The sequence below is a fragment of the Palaemon carinicauda genome, chromosome 3 (assembly GCF_036898095.1).
Source record: "Palaemon carinicauda isolate YSFRI2023 chromosome 3, ASM3689809v2, whole genome shotgun sequence".
Classification (NCBI taxonomy): Eukaryota; Metazoa; Arthropoda; class Malacostraca; order Decapoda; family Palaemonidae; genus Palaemon; species Palaemon carinicauda.
This window is the reverse complement of record NC_090727.1, coordinates 158,605,338-158,627,032: the sequence shown is the minus strand read 5'-3', so window position 1 is coordinate 158,627,032 and position 21,695 is coordinate 158,605,338. Positions and strand designations below refer to the sequence as shown.

The 21,695-nt window shown below is 39.2% G+C and overlaps 1 protein-coding gene across 2 annotated transcripts in view; it reads right to left on the bottom strand.

The window, feature by feature from the left end:
• frj (farjavit) overlaps positions 1-21,695 on the bottom strand; it is a 94,618-nt gene that overhangs the window by 26,438 nt on the left and 46,485 nt on the right. Inside the window, exon 5 of one of the 2 annotated variants that reach the window (XM_068371048.1) lies at positions 20,249-20,305. The exons of the other annotated variant lie outside the window; for it this stretch is intronic. Coding sequence (XP_068227149.1) covers positions 20,249-20,305 — 57 coding nt within the window. The remainder of the gene's footprint in view (positions 1-20,248; positions 20,306-21,695) is intronic. 2 annotated transcript variants of the gene reach the window in all.

The window sequence follows — 21,695 nt, the reverse complement described above, 5'->3', positions numbered from 1 at the left end:
TCATTATAAAAAAGGAGTATGAATCCAGTTATTACTGTGTCAATACCGTACACTTTTATTTCAATTCCTATGCAGTTTAATTTATACATAGAACTGTAAAACTAATTAGTTTACTCACTATATCAATGTGTGCTCATTGTACAAATATAGTATATTTCCTGCTTTTTGCAAAACCCAAGACACCTCAAAATCAACATTAGAAGAAATAAATTCAGCTGCCTAGTAGGTTGAATTATTTGCTGCATACAAGGTTCCTTAAGTCCCTGGTGGTGGTTTGAATCCATTTTCTATCACCTAATTCAGTTTGTGAAAGAGCTGCTGAGTGCAAACTTTGATTAAAGGAATAGGTTGGTAATTAAATAAATGCATTTGTTTAATAACAAATCCTTAGCAGTTTCAGTGGGAGGATGCCAAGATGCTGACAATCGGGAAACATAGAATTAAGGAATCCAAAGCTACAAAGGGAACAAAGGGGTCTAAAGCTGCGTTGGAACACTGTTAAAATCAAATTTCTAATGTGTCTGTCTAAACAGCATAAGAAATGATTTCTCAGTAAAAGCTTGGAACTTATACATCCAACAGATGATTCAGTTGCAAAAGTTAGGGCTGTGAGAGGGAGATACATCAAAGCAGAGTTTTGTCCTGCCATAACTACAGAGCCACAGGAATTGAGATAAACTTGTCTCCATGTTACTTCTCACAAGAATTTAAAGGAATTATTTGGTTACCTCTAACTGCCAACTAAAAATCAGTCCAACCTTAAGATTCCTTACAAGATATATCTGATAAGAAATCTCAGCTATGTACACAACACTGACTTAATTGGTGACCCTCCAAGAAGCAGCTGATGACTTGGGTGACCCAAAGAGAGATACAATTTGTTAACTTCAATGACAATATCAAGAAAGAATGATACGGAAGTGTCTCTTATGAAGATTTGGACATGAAAAACTAATTAAATGTTCAGGCTGCTTAAAAAAGTCTTGCCAGAACAGAAAAGGCTAAGATGATGTAGTATTTTTATTAAAGCTCAGCCAAGAGAAACGATGAATCTCATGCTGAATATGGCACAAATCATGAAAGAACACCTCACTGGGGAAATAAAAGAGAACATCATCTTTTACCAGAAGGACAGAAAGGAGAGTTGCACCAAAGATAAAGGGGATGAAATCATAACGAAAGACAAGAGCGCTTTCAAGTAAATTTCTGGAATAGTCTTTTGGATACCAAAATCCAAAGTCAAGGCATCTGATAAGTGTTTGAGTGTTTCATATAAACATCATACCTTAAGCCTTATATGACAGAAAAAGTAACATTTAGATAAGTTTTGCATAAATATACATATCCAAGTATGATGACTTTAAAGGATTTTTTGATAGCTTTATGAAATAATTTGTCCCTATCTTACAGCCCAGTTCATCTGCACCACATGTGAAAGATGCCTTACGCATCAATATATTCTGAGTTTACTAATTTCAAGAAGAAATAATCTCTTTGAGACATACACAACATTTTGATTAATCAATGAGGATCTGAGGGACTTCTGCACAGGCCAACATACTGGATCAAGCCAATCTTTTTTTAAAGTCAAAAGATGTGGGTGAGGGTTCAGCAGCACAGGATATAGACTATGGCAAAGCAATGGTTTGTGATGGACTAGTCTTTTTTCTTGAGACTGCATCTCAATTATCTTTTTTTATTATTTCACTTACATGCTATTAAAAGATAGTTATGCAAGAACTTCAAAAAATAAAATAATTTCATTAAACATAAAATATCACGCCTAAATATCAGAATAATTTTGCAGTAATATTTTCATTTTTAAGCATACCATTCCGATAAATTTTTTACCATGAAAATGTGTCAGTCACATAAGACATTTTGATGTAATGCATAATCAGATTGTTTCATACCTATATTTGCCATAATAGGTTATAAAAAAAAGCTTATCTTTGGCTAAGAAATATAAAAAAATTTAAAATATTTTCTTAAAAATATAAAACCTCTTTTCTTGTTTTTCCTTCTGCAAGGAATGGCCCTTTCTTCTTCTATCCTAAAAGAAAAAAAATATACTGCATTTTGTAAGTTTTCAATCTCTCAGCCGTGTTAACCAAACGAGTTAAGTTGGAAACTGCACAAGTACATTATATACAAAATTGAAGAATGATAAAACCCTGCTGTATTAATCACCTGACATACTGTACAGTACAAACTGGCATTACTGTACTTACTTGGTGAACAAAATCACAAGCTACAACAAAATACTTCAAAATCTAAACAGCTTTAACCAATTCTGTCGACGACTCAGTACTGAAATACATGCTACAAAACAATTGTTAAATTCACACCTGAAAACACTAAATTAGAATACTGCAAGTATTTGAAACAACCCTTAAATAGTCATTGAGAAAGAAATAACAGATGGTAAGCTTTATATGAAAATGTATTAATACTGAACCATGTACAAGCTAAATTTCCACAATAAATTTTATTCTTTGTACTGTATATAAATCTAAATGTCTCATTAAAGCTGGCTCCATTTACAAGATTAGGCTATGGTAAGGAGATGGGTATTTACTTTAGTAAGACTACATAAAACACACAAAAGGGGTTGGGTAATACCAGTAAAATACCAAGAATTAAATGAAATGCAGGAATTGTTACATACAAACAGAAATGATTAAGACCATATACTGGATTTTGCACGTTTCACAAGAAAAGGCTTTAATCACAAAGCTCGGCATAATTTTATGTATTTCTTGAGTGCAAATACAGCGGTGCATGAACTTATCCAACTAGAACTTATTGGATTCCAGTACTAATCAAACTTATCCGAATCAGACAAAAATAAAAACATTTCGTACTTGATAAAGATATTCTGAGGTGCATGTACTCCATACCATTTGCTCATGTGTATAAATCATTAAGTGTTGGTTCTCTCTTATTCCCTGCTAAGAACTGCCACACAGGATTACTGCCTAAAATGAGCCTGGTCTAGTGCAGGAAGTAGTAAATATTCTTGGCAGCATCTCTTTGGTCTATACTGTACCCACATGTCTCGTCTCACTTTTTTTTTTACCCCTAAACATAAAATATTCTTCATGCCAACACTAATCACATGTGATTCAGTGATTTAGTGACCCTCTATTTTAAACAATAACCATCATATTATTCAAAAGAGCTAATACACTTACCTATAACATCTAATACCTGTAGTATGCTCACTTCAAGTGCTTCAACAAAATGCTACATTAAAGAATTGAATAAACAAATTTACATATGCACATGCAAAATTTGTGTATTTTACTATTGTTGTATTTGAAATTGATACTTCTATGATGATTTTATAATTCTCAAAATTTGCATGTTTGGGATTTGGTTGCCATGAATTTTGTCTTCAACCATGAGGATCCAGTCCTTCCATTAAAATGTTGAGCAAACTCCTTGGTGAACCTTCTCACCAGAACTTTCCATGTAAACATACTGCAATTCACCTGAAGTTCCAGTATGGTAACCATTCTCAAAACTAAAACAAATGACTTGATATAACACCATTAGAAACATACTCAATTACTATAATCATTAGTAAAATACTTTTAAAGTACTTTAAGGAGAATATTACATCAACAGTAAAATGTCTGATATCCTAAAATCAGGAGCTAACAGCATTCAATGTGAGCTTGGAGTACAGGTTCGATAAATAATTAATTCTAAACATAGGTACAGTAGCTCAAAATCAAGAGAGAACACAGGAAAAATATAAAATTATAATTCATGTCTTCAAGATGGTGCAATATTATCACGTTTTATCCACAACATTGATGATGAAACCTTGTTATTCAAAATCCTAATTCAAGTTTCATTTACCTTCCTATGACTGTACAATTTTCTCACAATTGTGAGACTCTTTCAGAAGTTTACTAACTTTATGTTCATTTGCTATCTTGTTTATCAAATAGTGCAACTTTACATTATGCAATAGTTGTTAAATCTATATTCTAGATGGGAATATTAAGATCATAATGATCAGATGCTTTTTGACTCCATGCTTTGTGTGATTTCATTTTTAATGGTGCAATAAATATGAATCTTACTACAGAGTATGAATAAAGTTTTCTTCCTTTAATAGTGCACTGAAACATTAGCTGATAAATATTACCGATGGTGACTTTCTAATCATGAAAATCAAATGTGCTGTTGAAAAGAAATCAAGCTCTGCAATTGTGAAAGTATAACCTCAAAAGCTATCTACAGTAAAGTTCATCAAACAATATCAATATTTCCCAACATTTAAAACATACTTGAAATTTAACTTAGCCCATTTAAAATAAATGAAATTATTGGTGAGGTATTAATGGTGGATAGTAAGCGAGAGTGATATATTTTGAATGAGGGCAGGCCACCAAACGTAATTTCATCTTCAAATATACTTTCCAAATGAATAAAAATATGAAAGAACAATGTCTATTTTACACATGAAATATTTAAGATGCTCAAATTTTCCCATTTTCTTTTGCTTCAACCAATACATGCTCTTCACAAAGGAATAGAGCCCTCTAATTGTACGTGGTTGGAAGCTTAAGTTGCAACGTTGGGAAGTATAGTTTTTAGTTTTGAAGTTGACATTATCCCTCCTCTTGATACTATGAGGCAATGAGGAGGAAGGTGGGCATATATATATATGAGCATCAGGTGAGAAAAGAAATAAGAAATTTTATTACTAAAATTCTCATGTATATCTATGAATCTCTCTTTGTATTCATATTGCCAATTCCCAAACTGTTGGAGGTATATTGCCAATTCCCATGCTGTTGGAGGTGGGGTGCAATTGAAGGAGAGGGATAGTGGAAAACAAACTATTCTCTACTGTACTGTCTTCATCCTGTTAAAGGGAAGAAATGTGCAAAAATTGAGGTAGACTTAATCTTGAAGAAAGGTAAGTGACAAAATCCTCTTGTTCGCAAAACCTACCTTGACCTACAATTCTGTATGTGTAATTTATTTATGTGCTTAGCTGATACTAAAGCCAATAGAACACTAGCTGTTCCAGAATGGAAAAGATGAACCAGTCATTACCACTTGAGTATTTAGTGTATGGATGAAACTGGCTACTTTAGGCCTGAAATAGTACTCTGATTCTAAAATTAAATTGATTTTTGAGCTACCCAAAAAGAGGTTATTGGTCTTATTCGCCGCAAAATTAGGGAATAGTGAGGTAAATGATGTATTGTTAAGAAACAGCTGTCTCTCTATACTTTGATGTAAAATCGCATCAGATCATCCTTAAAACGTAAGAAGTTAGTTAATCAAAAGATTTCTGGTGTACTAAGCCCTAACACTGATCCTAATTACAATTGGAATGTTATGATAGTGTTGGATACCCTGTATATACTAAGGCTTATGGTCGAAATATCAACCACATGAAACGGCACCTCCTGGAGGAGGAATATTCATGCATTTAATTAGAAAAATATCCTTTTATTATTATCAACTAAAACTATCAACTAAATACAGAAAATAAAAAACTACATAGTATACTCCTTTTTAGTCTTTTATTACTGCTCGACTTATACTAGTAATAAAAGTGTGTAAGAAAAGTAAACCCATGATGAACTAGAGGCCTAGCTTGTAAGCAAACGTTAATGCAAAGAAAGTTAAGTTGAAAACTAAACAGACTGATCACTAACTTGGCTTGTAAGCGAGCATGATGTGTCACATTATTATACACTCTGTAAACCTTTGCGTCAATAGGCGTAGGAAGAGATTACTGACCAGAACAACATTAACTCGCTGACTAAATGAAAAGCAATGTTTTCAACGTGGTATAGCTGTGACTTCCCTCTGTAATGTCCCAACTAAAATTGCTTTCCCTAGCCGTTATGAGCCACAAATGGCAGCCGTTCTATTAAAAGCACATAAGCTCTACCACTGCATAGTCTATGCTCTCAATTTTCACAAACACTAACTTGAAACAGAACTACTAAAGGGAACTATGAGATATCATACTCTTCACAACCGATAATCTAAATTAGTGCTTTCTGTGTAGAAAGCTAATCCATCTTCTTGAGATGAAGCAATATGAATATCAGGAGAGATTCATAGAAATAATTAATAATAATAACTCTATTGTCTTGCTAGATTCAAAGGTTTTACGAGTATTGAGTAACAAATTCCAAGAAAAATTTAGAATTTTAAATATTTAACTTAGCCGGTGAATATATAATAGCTGCTGCTCAGCGGCTCGACAGAAAACACACTCAAAAACTCGCGAGCGATCGCTATGAAGGTTGCGGGTGTGCCCACCAGCGCCAACTATCGGCCAGATACCACTCCTGCATGTAAACAAACCCTTCAATTCTTCTCTGTCGACCTTGACGACAAGACGTATCAATACTCGCTGTATAACCTGGAGTTTTCTCAACATATTTGGTGAAGTACTTCATTTTGGTTTGAGCTTTCGCAGTGCAGGTGTTTTTCCTCAACTTAAACTCTTGAACTCTTTATTGAACAGATTTAATTGTTGATGACTTGGATTGTTTTTTGGACTTTCTTTGACTAATTCAAAATGGCTGACCCTTCACAAGTACCTAGATTTCGTAAGTGTAATGCTAGGGACTGTAATAGGCGTCTTCCAAAGGCATCTCTCGACCCACATACTGTGTGTTCCAATTGTCGGGGTAAAACCTGTCAATTGGGAGATCGGTGTGAGGAATGCGTGGGCCTTTCGGAATTCGATTGGCTCGAATACGATAAGTATGCACGTAGGCTAGAGAGAGATAGGGTAAGGAGGAGTTCCTCTAGGTCAGTAGATTTTTCCTCTCCACATGCCCCTGAACCTAATCCTTCCCCTGTAGTGGTTGTACCTAACCCCCATTCTGGCACTCAGGAACCATCTATGCAAGACATGTTACGTGCTATTCATGCCTTGGGGGAAAGAGTTGAAGCGTTAGCAACTGATCGTAATCAACTCATGGCTGACGTTAAAGAGCTTAAGTGTCAGAGTGCCACAGCGGAAAATAGTGGGATAGTGATTAGTGCGCAAAGTGTTGTGAACAGTGTTGCGACCGAGGGTTCGTCTGTTCGTGCCTGTCGTTCACCTAGTCCGAGACCTCTTGCAAGCTCCCAAGCCCAGGGGAGAAGTAATGTCGTACGACTTATGGGTTCGAGAGGCCTTGATCAGCGAACAGACGTTCCCTCTATGGTATCAGGCGTATCTCACCAAGATCGCCCCTACCATAAGACGAGAGAGCCCATTTTCTCCTCGTCTTCTGAAGGCTTTTCGCATAAGAAACCGTGGAGCAAGGTTTCTAGGCCCCTTAAGCGAAAGTCGGTCCCTTCAGGACAAGTCCAGCGTCCTGGATGTAGTCATTGGGACAGTTCTGACCCATTGCAGTCATCGGATGACTGCTCGCCGCCTAAGCAGCAACGTTACACAGGCTCAGAAAGTCTTGGTGTAGGCAAGGTTGTGCCATCTCAGACGTTAACCCCGTCGTTTACCGCACCCATTCCCGTGGACCCTAAATGGGTTATACTGCAGGACATGCAGACTAAGCTCGCCTCCCTTATGGAAGACTATTCTGCCGATAAGGTTCCCGTTGAGCCTAGCCGTTTATCTCATCGAGATCCTGGCCTTCAGCCGCCCAAACGAACCTTTGTGCGTCCTGTTGACGTTGGCGTAGCCAAGTCACATCAGTCACGTTATGTAGAGCCTCACTCGATGCGGTCTCGTGTGGATTTTCAGCCGCATTTGGACGTTAGGCCACTTCCTAATGCTCCTGTTGACGTTCAGGACGTTCGCCAACCATCGGAGTTGACTTGTTTTGACGCTGAGCGTCAACCACCGCAGTCTAGAGTTGTTTTGACTGCTCAGACTAGGCAGTCAAAACAGTCTCGAGTGGACGCCGTGCGTCCTCACGCACCTGTTGTTGTTGACAGTTCACAGACTGTCAAGCAGTTACATGACGTTGTGTCCTGGTCCGCTACTAATGCACCAGTGCGTGTGGACGCTGCGTGTCAAGCATTGCCAACCCCTTTGCTTGTTTCTCAGCAGTTGTCAGATGAGGATCCTTCAGATGAGGACGTTGCTGACCCTCAGCCTGAGGATCATCCTTCAGATATAGACGAACCCAGAACAGTTCCTCCATCTATGGACTTTAAGAAAGTCATGTTAATTTTTAAGGAGTTGTTTCCCGATCACTTCGTCGCTGTTGCTCCTCGTTCGCCGCCGTCTGAGTTTGTTCTAGGCGTACCTGCTGACATGCCAGCCTTTACAAAACTTGTGCTCTCTCGCTCGTCCAAGAGAGCTTTACGGCTTTTAGGCGACTGGTTGGAAACCAAGAGGAATTTGGGAAAGACGGCCTTTGCCTTCCCTCCGTCTAAACTCTCGTCTAGATCGAGCGTCTGGTATGCCACGGGAGAAGTTCTCGGCTTGGGAGTCCCTGCCTCTGCCCAGGGCGACTTCTCAAGCCTTGTAGACTCTCCCCGCCGCCTAGCCATGAGACGCTCGAAGATTAGTTGGTCCTCCTCGGACCTTGACCATCTGCTGAAAGGCATTTATAGAGCCTTTGAAGTTTTCAACTTCCTTGACTGGTGTTTGGGAGCCTTAAGTAGGAAAATCTCATCGGCTGATAGAGATGTCTCCTTACTTATTATGTCCTGTATGGATAAAGCCATCCGCGATGGTTCCAATGAGCTCTCCTCCTCTTTTACGTCGGGAGTCCTAAAGAAGCGAGAGTCCCTTTGCTCTTTTCTGTCGGCAGGAGTTACTCCCTGTCAGAGATCTGAACTGCTCTTTGCTCCCTTATCTAAGTTTTTGTTCCCGCAACAATTGGTTAAGGACATAGCTTCTTCACTCGTGCAGAAGGACACCCATGACTTGGTTGCGTCCTCTGCTCGCAAAGGGACTCCTTCGACATCCTTTTCTGCAAGACCTAGGATAGACACTCCGGCGTCCAGATTTATTCCGCCCTTTCGTGGCAGAGCTCCCAGCAGGGGAAGTACTCGTGCCGAGGGAAAGAGAGGAAAGAAGAGAGGAGCCAAGTCCTCACGTGGCAGAGTCTGACTGCCCGCAGCCTCAGACAGCAGTAGGAGCCAGACTCAAGAACTTCTGGCAAGCCTGGGAGAAGAGGGGCCCAGACCAACAATCTGTGAGGTTGCTCAGAGAGCGGTACAAAATTCCATTTGTACGCAAACCTCCTCTAGCGACTTCCCCCATCGACCTCTCTCCCAGGTACCGAGAGGAGTCAAAGAGACAAGCCCTGAAACTAGAAGTGTCTCTTTTGCTAGAGAAGGGAGCGGTGGTGAAAGTCTCGGACCTTCAATCACCGGGGTTTTACAACCGTCTCTTCCTAGTACCGAAGAAGACAGGAGGTTGGAGACCGGTGCTAGACGTCAGTGCACTCAACGTCTTTGTTACGAAGACAAAGTTCACCATGGAGACCACGAAATCAGTCTTAGCAGCGGTCAGAAAGGGAGACTGGATGGTCTCTCTCGACCTAAGAGACGCATACTTCCACATCCCCATACACCCAGATTCCCAACCTTTTCTGAGGTTTGTTTTCAACAATGTGGTATACCAGTTTCGGGCCCTGTGCTTTGGCCTAAGTCCTGCTCCTCTCGTGTTTACGAGGCTTATGAGGAATGTAGCAAAATTCCTCCATTTATCGGGAATCCGAGCCTCCCTATACTTGGACGACTGGCTTCTCAGAGCCTCGTCCAGTCATCGCTGTCTGCAGGATCTTCATTGGACATTGGGACTTTTGGTCAACCTGGAAAAGTCCCAGCTGATTCCATCCCAAACTATACTGTATTTAGAGATGGAGATTCGCAGTCCAGTTTTTCGGGCTTTTCCGTCTGCCCCCCGAATAGAGCAAGCCCTGCTCAAAGTCCAACTGATGTTGAAGAGAGAACGATGCTCAGTCAGGAATTGGATGAGTCTAGTAGGAACTCTATCATCCCTGGAGCAGTTTGTCTCGCTAGGAAGGCTACACCTTCGACCTCTCCAGTTCCATCTAGCTTTTCACTGGAAAAAGGACAAGACGTTAGAGACGGTCTCAATCCCGATCTCCGATCCAGTAAAGGCATGCCTGAATTGGTGGAATGACAATATCAGTCTGAAAGAGGGACTTTCCCTAGCAGTTCAGAACCCGAACCACGTACTATTCTCGGACGCGTCGGATTTGGGTTGGGGTGCGACCCTGGACGGTCGAGAATGCTCAGGTCTGTGGACCTCAAGTCAGAGGAGCATGCACATCAACGGCAAGGAGCTTTTGGCAGTCCACCTGGCCTTGATGAACTTCGAGAGTCTCCTTCGAAACAAGGTGGTAGAGATCAACTCCGACAATACCACAGCCTTGGCATACATTTCCAAGCAAGGAGGCACCCACTCCCTGACGCTGTACGAGATCGCAAGGGACCTGCTCATTTGGTCAAGAGATCGAGGCATCTCCCTGTTAACGAGGTTTATCCAGGGCGACTTGAACGTCTTAGCAGACTGCCTCAGTCGAAGGGGTCAGGTAATTCCTACGGAATGGACCCTCCACAAGGACGTGTGCAAGAGTCTTTGGGCGACTTGGGGTCAACCCACCATAGACCTCTTTGCAACCTCGATGACCAAGAGACTTCCAATCTATTGCTCTCCAGTCCCAGACCCAGCAGCAATACACATAGACGCTTTTCTTCTAGATTGGTCTCATCTGGACCTATATGCATTCCCACCATTCAAGATTGTCAACAAGGTACTGCAGAAGTTCGCCTCTCACGAAGGGACAAGGTTGACGTTAGTTGCTCCCCTCCGGCCCGCGAGAGAGTGGTTCACCGAGGTACTTCGATGGCTGGTAGACTTTCCAAGAAGTCTTCCTCTAAGAGTAGATCTGTTACGTCAGCCCCACGTAAAGAATGTACACCAAAGCCTCCCCGCTCTTCGTCTGACTGCCTTCAGACTATCGAAAGACTCTCTAGAGCTCGAGGCTTTTCGAAGGAGGCAGCCAGTGCGATTGCAAGAGCGAGGAGAGCTTCTACCATTAGAGTATACCAGTCAAAGTGGGAAGTCTTCCGAGACTGGTGCAAGTCAGCATCTGTATCCTCGTCCAGTACCTCTGTAGCCCAAATCGCTGATTTTCTCTTACACCTGAGAAAAGTTCGCTCCCTTTCAGCTACCACGATCAAGGGCTACAGGAGCATGTTGGCTTCGGTCTTCCGGCATAGAGGCTTAGATCTTTCCAACAATAAAGATCTACAAGATCTCCTTAAGTCTTTTGAAACCTCTAAGGAACGTCGTTTGGCTACTCCTGGATGGAACTTAGACGTGGTCCTAAGGTTCCTCATGTCAGACAGGTTTGAGCCATTACATTCAGCCTCCCTGAAGGATCTCACTCTTAAGACTCTTTTCCTGGTGTGCTTGGCCTCGGCTAAAAGAGTCAGTGAACTTCATGCCTTCAGTAAGAACATCGGCTTTTCTACAGAAAAAGCCACTTGTTCTCTTCAACTTGGTTTCCTGGCCAAAAATGAACTGCCTTCTCGTCCTTGGCCTAAATCTTTTGATATTCCTTGCTTATCAGAGATCGTAGGCAACGAACTGGAAAGAGTGTTATGTCCCGTTAGAGCTCTTAAGTTCTATTTAGCTCGTACTAAGCCATTACGAGGTAAATCTGAAGCGTTATGGTGTTCGGTTAAGAAACCATCCTTACCTATGTCAAAGAATGCTTTGTCATATTTTATCAGATTTTTAATACGAGAAGCTCATTCCCACTTGAGTGAGGAAGACCAATCTTTGCTTAAGGTTAAGACGCACGAAATTAGAGCTATAGCAACCTCCGTGGCCTTTAAGCAAAATAGATCACTGCGAAGTATCATGGACGCGACTTTTTGGAGAAGCAAGTCAGTGTTCGCATCATTTTACTTGAAAGATGTCCAGACTCTTTACGAGGACTGCTACACACTGGGTCCATTCGTAGCAGCGAGTGCAGTAGTGGGTGAGGGTTCTACCACTACACTTCCCTAATTCCAATATCCTTTTTAATCTGTCTCTTGAAATGTTTTTAATATTGTTTTTTATGGGTTGTACGGAAGGCTAAGAAGCCTTTCGCATCCTGGTTGATTTGGTGGGTGGTCAAAGTCATTTCTTGAGATCGCCCAGATTAGGGGTTTGATGAGGTCCTGTTAGTATGGGTTGCAACTCTTCATACTTCAGCTCCTGGGAGTCTTTCAGCATCCTAAGAGGATCGCTGGGCTTCGTGAGGAAGACAGACTTACAAGGTAGAGTAATCGTCTAAGTCAACTTCCTTACCAGGTACCTATATACAGTATTTTGGTTTTGTTATATTGATAACTGTCAAAAACTCTTAGCATATACGCTGTAAACTTATTTAACTCCGGTCTCTACCCACCGCCTTGGGTGTGAATCAGCTATTATATATTCACCAGCTAAGTTAAATATTTAAAAATGATATTTTAATTATAAAATAAATTTTTGAATATACTTACCCGGTGAATATGGAGTTTTTATGATAAAACAAAGTTTTGTGAATACTTACCTGGCAGTTATATATACATAGCTAATTATCTCTATTTCGGCAGAATTTTTCTAAAACTAGGCAACCGCCTTGTGGTGGTTGGGTGGTAACACCCGTTAAAGGGAGGTAGGAGGAATGATTCCCGTTTTCTGTTCTTCAGTTCATCTCTGCCGGCCGGATCGACAACACGTTGGTCCGTCATTAAGAGTTTTTCTTCGCTTTCCCTGCTCGGTGTACCAGTCTGCTTTTTTGGTGAAGTACTTTGATTTGGGGTTTTGGCGATCGTTGTATTTTGTTTTCCCTTAGCTTTTTTTTGCTGTTTTTCATTATGAGTGAAAAGAGTCATTACGGTATCTGTGCGAATGAGGAATGTAAGGTGAGACTACCGAAAATGGCGGTAGATCCTCACACCGTTTGTTCTAATTGTAGGGGTTTTGTTTGTGCCCTTGATAATAGGTGCGGGGAATGTAAGGTTTTGGATGAGAAAGATTGGTTAATTATGAAGCGCTATGTGCGTAAGCTAGAGCTCGATAGAGTTAGGAGAGCTTCTAGGTCTAAGTCTAAGTCTGTTAGTGGTAAGGAAGACGAACTTAGCGTAGATTTATCTATTGATCCTATTATTGATTCCTCTTTGGAAGTTGATCCTTCCCTTGAGGTAGTAACTCCTGCACCTCCTACAGGTTCCGTATCTACGGATGACCCTCGGTACGCTAGCCTGGCGGCCGAGTTGAAGGCCATTAAAGAACAACTGGAGGCCTTTAAAGGTAAGGAAAGTGAAAGTGCTTGTGTTAGTGCAGTGGAGGTGGCGACTGACCGAATCTGTCATACCCCTAGGCCTAGACCTCTACCAAGCTCCCAGGACCAAGGAAGAAGGTACGTCGATGACCGAAAGGGGGTGAGAGGTACGTACCCTCGGTCAGCCGTCGCCTCAGACAGTCCTGTTGTCGATTCCCAGGCTGCTCTTGACCGTCACGGGAAAGACGTGTCGGATGTGTTGTTTTCTTCTCCGAATTCGTCCAGACGTAAATGGAAGTGAAGCTTCAAGACCTACTAAGAGGAGATGGAACCGCGACGAACGGTCTCGTTCTTTCTCTCCCGGTTCTAGCAGTTATGAACCTTGTCCGTCGGAGGATGATTTCGACTCCTTCCTCCCCAATAGAGACGCAGCGGGACGAGAAGAATTGAAGGGTTTGTTTACATGCAGGAGTGGTATCTGGCTGATAGTTGGCGCTGGTGGGCACACCCGCAACCTTCATAGCGATCGCTCGCGAGTTTTTGAGTGTGTTTTCTGTCGAGCCGCTGAGCAGCAGCTATTATATATTCACCGGGTAAGTATATTCAAAAATTTATTTTATAATTAAAATATCATATTATCAAAAAACATATAAAGTGTACTTTCTGAACTTAAACAAATAGTAGCAGTACTGTACTCCACAATACCTCCAATGTAGAACCAACTTACTAAATATACATTCCATTAGTAAATAATGTAAAGGATATTTCCTTTTAAAATACCAGCCCATTTTTTCTATGTTTATGTATAGAGAAGTATGAAAAATATAGAGAGAAAAATGTGGAAGTAAAGCGCAAGGTACGTGAGGCAAAAAAGGTCAGTCATTTGAAGAGAATAAGAAGTAGTTTTGGAAAGAAGTGAAGAGAGTAAGGAAGGCTGGCACAAGAATTGAAGAGACAGTGAAAGATGGAAATGGAAGGTTGTTAAAAGGAGAGGAGGCAAGGAAAAGGTGGGCGGAATATTTTGAAAGTTTGCTGAATGTTGAGGATAATAGGGAGGCAGATATAATTGCTGTTCCAGGTGTTGAGGTGCCAGTGATGGGAGATGAGAATGAGAGAGAGATTACAATAGAGGAAGTGAGGAGAGCACTAGATGAAACAAGAGTAGGAAAAGCATCTGGTATGGATGGTGTGAAAGCTGAGATGTTGAAGGAAGGGGGTGTGACTGTACTTGAATGGTTGGTGAAATTGTTTAATGTGTTTTGTGTTGTCAATGGTACCAGTAGATTGGGTTTGTGCATGTATTGTACCACTATATAAGGGTAAGGGAGATGTGCATGAGTGTTGTAATTCAAGAGGTATTAGTTTGTTGAGCGTAGTTGGAAAAGTGTATGGTAGAGTAATGATTAATAGGATTAAGGATAAAACAGAGAATACAATCTTGGAAGTACAGGGTGGTTTTAGAAGAGGTAGGGGTTGTATGAATCAGATTTTTACAGTTAGGCAGATATGGCAGAAATATTTAGCAAAAGGTAAGGAGGTGTATGTTGCGTTTATGGATCTGGAGAAAGCACATGATAGAGTTGATAGGGAAGCAATGTGGAATGTGATGAGGTTATATAGAGTTGGTGGAAGGTTGTTGCAAGCAGTGAAAAGTTTCTACAAAGGTAGTAAAGCATGTGTTAGAATAGGAAATGAAGTGAGCGATTGGTTTCCGGTGAGAGTGGGGCTGATACAGGGATGTGTGATGTCGCCGTGGTTGTTTAACTTGTATGTTGATGGAGTGGTGAGAGAGGTGAATACTCGAGTGCTTGGACGAGGTTTAAAACTGGTAGGCGAGAATGATCATGAATGGGAGGTAAATCAGTTGTTGTTGGCGGATGATACTGTACTGGTAGCAGACACAGAAGAGAAGCTTGACCGACTAGTGACAGAATTTGGAAGGGTGTGTGAGAGAAGGAAGTTGAGAGTTAATATGGGTAAGAGTAAGGTTATGAGATGTACAAGAAGGGAAGGTGGTGCAAGGTTGAATGTCATGTCGAATGGAGAGTTACTTGAGGAGGTGGATCAGTTTAAGTACTTGGGGTCTGTTGTTGCAGCAAATGGTAGAGTGGAAGCAGATGTACGTCAGAGAGTGAATGAAGGTTGCAAAGTGTTGGGGGCAGTTAAAGGAGTAGTAAATAATAGAGGGTTTGGCATGAATGTAAAGAGAGTTCTATATGAGAAAGTGATTGTACCAACTGTGATGTATGGATCGGAGTTGTGGGGAATGAAAGTGATGGAGAGACAGAAATTGAATGTGTTTGAGATGAAGTGTCTAAGGAGTATGGCTGGTGTATCTCGAGTAGATAGGGTTAGGAACGAAGTGGTGAGGGTGAGAACGGGTGTAAGAAATGAGTTAGCGGCTAGAGTGGATATGAATGTGTTGAGGTGGTTTGGCCATGTTGAGAGAATGGAAAATGGCTGTCTGCTAAAGAAGGTGATGAATGCAAGAGTTGATGGGAGAAGTACAAGAGGAAGGCCAAGGTTTGGGTGGATGGATGGTGTGAAGAAAGCTCTGGGAGATAGGAGGATAGATGTGAGAGAGGCAAGAGAGCGTGCTAGAAATAGGAATGAATGGCGAGCGATTGTGACGCAGTTCCGTTAGGCCCTGCTGCTTCCTCCGGTGCCTTAGATGACCGCGGAGGTAGCAGCAGTAGGGGATTCAGCATTATGAAGCTTCATCTGTGGTGGATAATGTGGGAGGTTGGGCTGTGGCACCCTAGCAGTACCAGCTGAACTCGGCTGAGTCCCTGGTTAGGCTGGAGGAACGTAGAGAGTAGAGGTCCCCTTTTTGTTTTGTCTTCATTATTGATGTCGGCTACCCCCCAAAATTTGGGGAAGTGCCTTTAGTATATGTATGTATGTATGTATGTCCATACTTGTTCTTTTTAAAAATTTCCTTAAATACTTTCTTAACTACAAACCAATGAGAGTCTGTAATACAATTTCAGGTCAAGACCTCACTTTTAGCAACCAATAACATCAGAATCTAACTTGAGTAATTGTGTGAAGTACTAGTAAATAACTGATTATACCATTTGGTAGACAAACCCTGATGTGACTCTCTGGTAATGCAACTGAATGTCTTCAACAGTTTTTTTTTATTGAAACTTCTCTTAGATGCTATGCCTATATGCAATGAAGATCTGTGCCTTAATTCCAAAAAAATAAATTTTTCCAAAGCAGCTTTAATCTTTTTAAAATTCATTACTTATGATTTATACCATAGTTATGGTAGGCAAATATCCTAATTTTTCATTCCTGATTCCATACCCCGGAATTCTATATTGTTCAGCAGTATTGCACATATGCCTCATAGATTCCTAGATAGATTCTTTGGGTCCCAGTAGACAAGAATCTCACTTTTTGTGTAGGAATTCAGCCTTTTAAAAGATGAAAATCGTATTCTGTCTGTCAATTAATGACAACGCAAAGCTATGTCATTTTACGGATTTTAAAGATAAATAATTTCCTATGTCATGTGCTCTAAAAAGAACAATAACAAGGTGTCAACTCTACTACTGTATACAATACACACAGATGATAATGTTTCCAAGTACTAATGTAATGACCTAATCAGAAAGCCACTAAGGACCGAGTAGTTTTCCAATTTGCTAATACAGTCTTGTTATCAAAACCTGGCTGGTCCTGGTCCTACAGCATGTCTGGTCTCTAATGCCTATCTGCTAATTAAAATCAATCGCTAATATAATCTATTTTCGTGAAACACAGCTACATTGTGAATCCTGTCATTGCAGAGTGCTTGGTCATGTGAATTCAATCCACAGTGCGTAAGTTCTGAGATATGTCTACTCGTGCATTGCACACTGGTGGCGTGACTACCATTATGAGTATCAGCAATCACAGCATTAGTTCTGTCATCAACTTTGCTTTTTATAAGCTTAATTCTTGATTAAAAAATTAACAGATATTGCAGAATGAATCTTCTTGATAGTGTGAAACCTGCCATGAAGTAAACTCTCAACGGAAGAATTCCCAAGTTTGTTATAGTGTGGCTTCTGCAGAAAGTACAACTCGAAGTAGAGCTACTGGAAGGCACCGAAGTTCGAGAGAATATCTGCTAATAATACAACTGTCATCTGAGTATCATCTGTCAGTTGCTACTGTCAGTCATAGATTTGCAGTTATGCAAGGCTGTTCCTGTCACTTGTATAGTCTTGAGATCAATAAAATACTGGTTAAGGCCTTGGCCTGAACAAAACCAAAATGCTTGAAAATAATACTCCTTTGTAGCACATAATTCCTGTTAGACTAAGAATGAGGGTGAAGCCAGGCATCCTCAATGGGAAGCCCTATGGGAAGTTGGGCGAGTGTATAAATCTGGTTTAATAACTTCAGACTTCAGCTTGTGTCATTACCAAGATCAGAACATCAGCCAACGTTAAATGGCATATTTTAGGTGTTGGCAATTCATCCTTAGGAATTATTTCCTATGAAGTAAACCATTCTATAAGCTAATGACCAATTTGGTAAGCAAGACAAATTGGACTGGAAACCATTTTAACCATGAAACGACTGTCCTCTGAAAGCAGTTCTCTATCAAAATACGACAATTTTCATATCTTACCTGGTCTTATAGGCCAACCAACTTATCGTATCTCTATGCTGAAACTTACAATGATGAGGAAACAAAAAAATTAATACAAAACATAAAAATTCAGTATTTTGTAACAGAAAACTTTCGGGCCTATTATTACATTCTTTTACTGATGGCTATTATACTTTTTTATTTTAGTGTTTGGGCTTAGAAATATGACTCGTATATCTTTTATTAATCACTGTGAAATATTCTTAATTCTACATACCTGGAAAAAAAATAAAATTAAAGTCTAAAAGGAGTTTGCTATTAAAACTAATACCCATAAGAAAATAATTAGTCCTAAAGGAGTTTTCTAGTAAATTTAATCTACTCATATGAAAACAAGGTAATGTATGCATTAGAATGCCAAAATGTAGAAATTACTGGTGAAAAAGAAAAAAAAACCCACTCCTACACTTTCTCTAATAAGAAAGGTAGGAAAAAGAAAACAAATTCAATATTGAAAAAGGAAACAATAACATGATTCCTGAAATCACCCGATTTTCAAACTGCCAAGTGTTTTTATACAAAACTTCACAAAAACTGATTTTGAAAGTAACAAGAAAGCTAAATAAATATGACTAATACTGATTAATCATGAATTAAAATGAGCACAATTACAAAGTATATAACAAATACTTATGAGCTTACTCAAAGAGAAGGCACAAACAAGTTGCTTGACACAAGAAACAAAAATTGATGTACTATAAAAGGGAAATATAGTGGTGGCTAATAGGCACTCAAAAATACCTACTCATTAATACTGAGACAAAAACAAAGCAAAAATGAAGAATAGAAGGAAATAAAATTCTATTGTTTATAATGACACTAAAGCATAAATTAATTCTAACAATAATATCCAAATGGATGGTTACCCAAGAATCGGGAAGAAAACATCTTTATGATGAATGATCTATCTACACTACCCGTTGTAATTGACTAATGTTTTTGACACCAAACAAGAATTGAAGAAGACAAAATACCTATTCCTCAAAATCATTGATTCATACAAAACAAAGTGAATAATAATCATATAAAATTTTAAGACAAAAAAAAGAAAAGTTTTTTCAACTTCGAAAGAAATAATTATCTCAAGACTTGTTTATCATTATCACTTATTGGCAGACCATTACAAATTATGGTGAAAAAATGCTAAATGCTAATGAAAAACTTCATCTATGTATTTTCATAAAATGCTTTAAATTCACAAACCCCTAAAACAAATAAGCATCAAAATGACTAAATGCTTGTGCTATTGAGAAACAAAGAATTAGGTGATGAAATGCTGAAATAAGTCAATCCAAAAGTCTACAAAATAAGCACCCAATTAAGCGAGGCTCTTGTCCTACAGGGACTTGAGAATCTTTGAGGTGAAAGCCTGACGCTGCCATACAGGGGCCTATTTCTGGTTAGCTGGGAATACAGCATCTAAAACTTGTTGACCACAATGTTTACCTAAATCATAAGTAATGAGTTTGTTATGAAGTAAATCTTTTGGAAGTATAATAATTTTTTTCAAAATACAACTTCGTAAGAGAAGAAAAGCGGAGTTTTTAAAATAATCATATAACTTTCAGGAAAAAGATTTCTTTATGCAACAAAATTAATATTAGAAAATTTCTTGATATGTATCACATACTTCATATAAAAGAAGGCTTTTGGGAATTTCTTTAAAGAAAAATTCTTACCCCGAGTAATTTAAACATATACAGTACACACAGATGATAATGTTTACTTGTTGGCCCTCTACGGGGATAAGTACTTGGAATTTTACTCACCAATATTAGTAACACAACAAAGAAGAGTTTTGGTAGGAATAGAGTAGCAACCCTCATCACTAAACACTTTCTTTCCTTGGTATTCAAAAACTGACCCACAAGAGTTCACCAATATCATAAATAATTTAGCCAAGCTCTTCAAGATGTCCTAATAAAAATATTCTGAAGTTTTTGTATTACACTTCAAGAAGTAATAATCCTTGCAAAAAGAGAAAAACAAGAGGGAACTGACTGGCATAATTGTGTCTTTATGGATTGCCACTGCATTATGTGAAACAAAAGAAAATAAAGTAATTGAGTGTAAAAAGATAAATATGTGGAACTATTTGCAAATATACTTTGTGCACATGTATAACCAATGCATCAGGTATGCATACAGTACAAGACTAGGTTATCAAGAACAAAAAATTATAAACTACAAAAGAATAAATAACCAATTAGTCTCAAAGCAATACAGAAAATATCAGAAGCCTGCATACAGAAGTACAAGTAAAATTAAACTCAATGTATTGAAGCTCTTAATCAAAATTGTTATCTCTGCATACAAGCAAATTACAACTACTGTACTTGCATATCTTTCTCACCTTTCCGCAGGCTGCAATTCCACTCACAAAACCAAAGCCTTCAAAGTAACATTTGGTCTGGTGGGTCACAGAGGAGCAGAGGGGATGAGAGAAAGAAAACGACACAAGAACGACCACTCATAATGATTTAAACCAAAATAAAAATAAAAAGGCACCATATGACCAAAACACACAAACTCACTTAGCTTACAACTACTTTAAATGGTTTAATAAAATCTTGACACCGTGTGCCACCTGCCAGCCTTACGGAAATTTGAAGCTTTGACTTACTAGGACAGTTGCCTAATAATTATTAAGGGGATTTTGTAAACAAAGAGGGTGTGCTTTGTGTCATAAAAATGTAACACTTATGGAACCCAAATAAACAAACATGTACAATACATTAGAAATGCATATAAAAAAAAACACTTGCACAAACATATGTACTATGAAATGGGCTTAAATTACTAAAGGCAGTTTCATTAAAAATTCTAGGTTGTTAATGCAATAATTCCAATGGGCATTCAAAAAATTAAAGATTCTAGCTTATTATAAATCCAATACCGGCTTTATCTAGCCAAATATCACTTATTTTTATATCAAAGTGGATCGTAATTAAATTTTTCACCCTTAAGATATTCCTCTATTCTTTCTAAAGTAAGTATTGTATACTGCAGTCATAGACACAGACAGCTCACAGCATAGATGGAGAGAAATAGCCTAGTCAGGATTTTTATTCGATGTAAACACTGATGAGGAACACTGTACATAAGAGTTTGAAAGTATTTATCATATATTTTCCGAATTAAATAATTATCATCATTATTGGTTTTTTTTTTAATAATAATGGAAATATTTAAGTAATTTAAATTTTTTTTGCCATACAAACCAGTCCTTAAATTAGGGAGATTACTTTAGAGTGAGCTGAAATCGGTCATTAAACTAGGATTAAAAGCGGTAATCCTACTGGTGAGGGGTGATGGACGAGGAACCCAACCCCATTTCCACTCGGAGAGCCTTCACTTTTGACCTCTCGGCCCACGAATGAGAGGGGTGGTTGAGGGGGGAAGTTGGATTTAAGGTTAAGGTTTGTATGGCTAGGAAAAATACAAATTCCTTTTAATATTTTTCATTTGTTCCTACACGTCATAAAAACCCTCATCCTTTTAAGTAGGGAGACCTACTGCTTGGTGGGTTGGAAGTCCCCTGGAACCCAAACGGAAAAGTTCATTTACTTCCCTGGAAGTGATCAATGGAGAAGAGAAGTTAGGATCACTGCCAATCCCTACCTACCTTTCCTATGGATGAAGGGCTGGTAAAATCTGGGGTATATATGTGCTGTATTTGATTAGTAATAAGAACCCTTTTACCAGAGGGAGATGTCAGTTGGAAACAAATACCAAGCAAAGATGTCAGGGGACTTATGGGTATACTCTTGCCAGAAAAAGGACCGTGAAGGTGGCCTGTC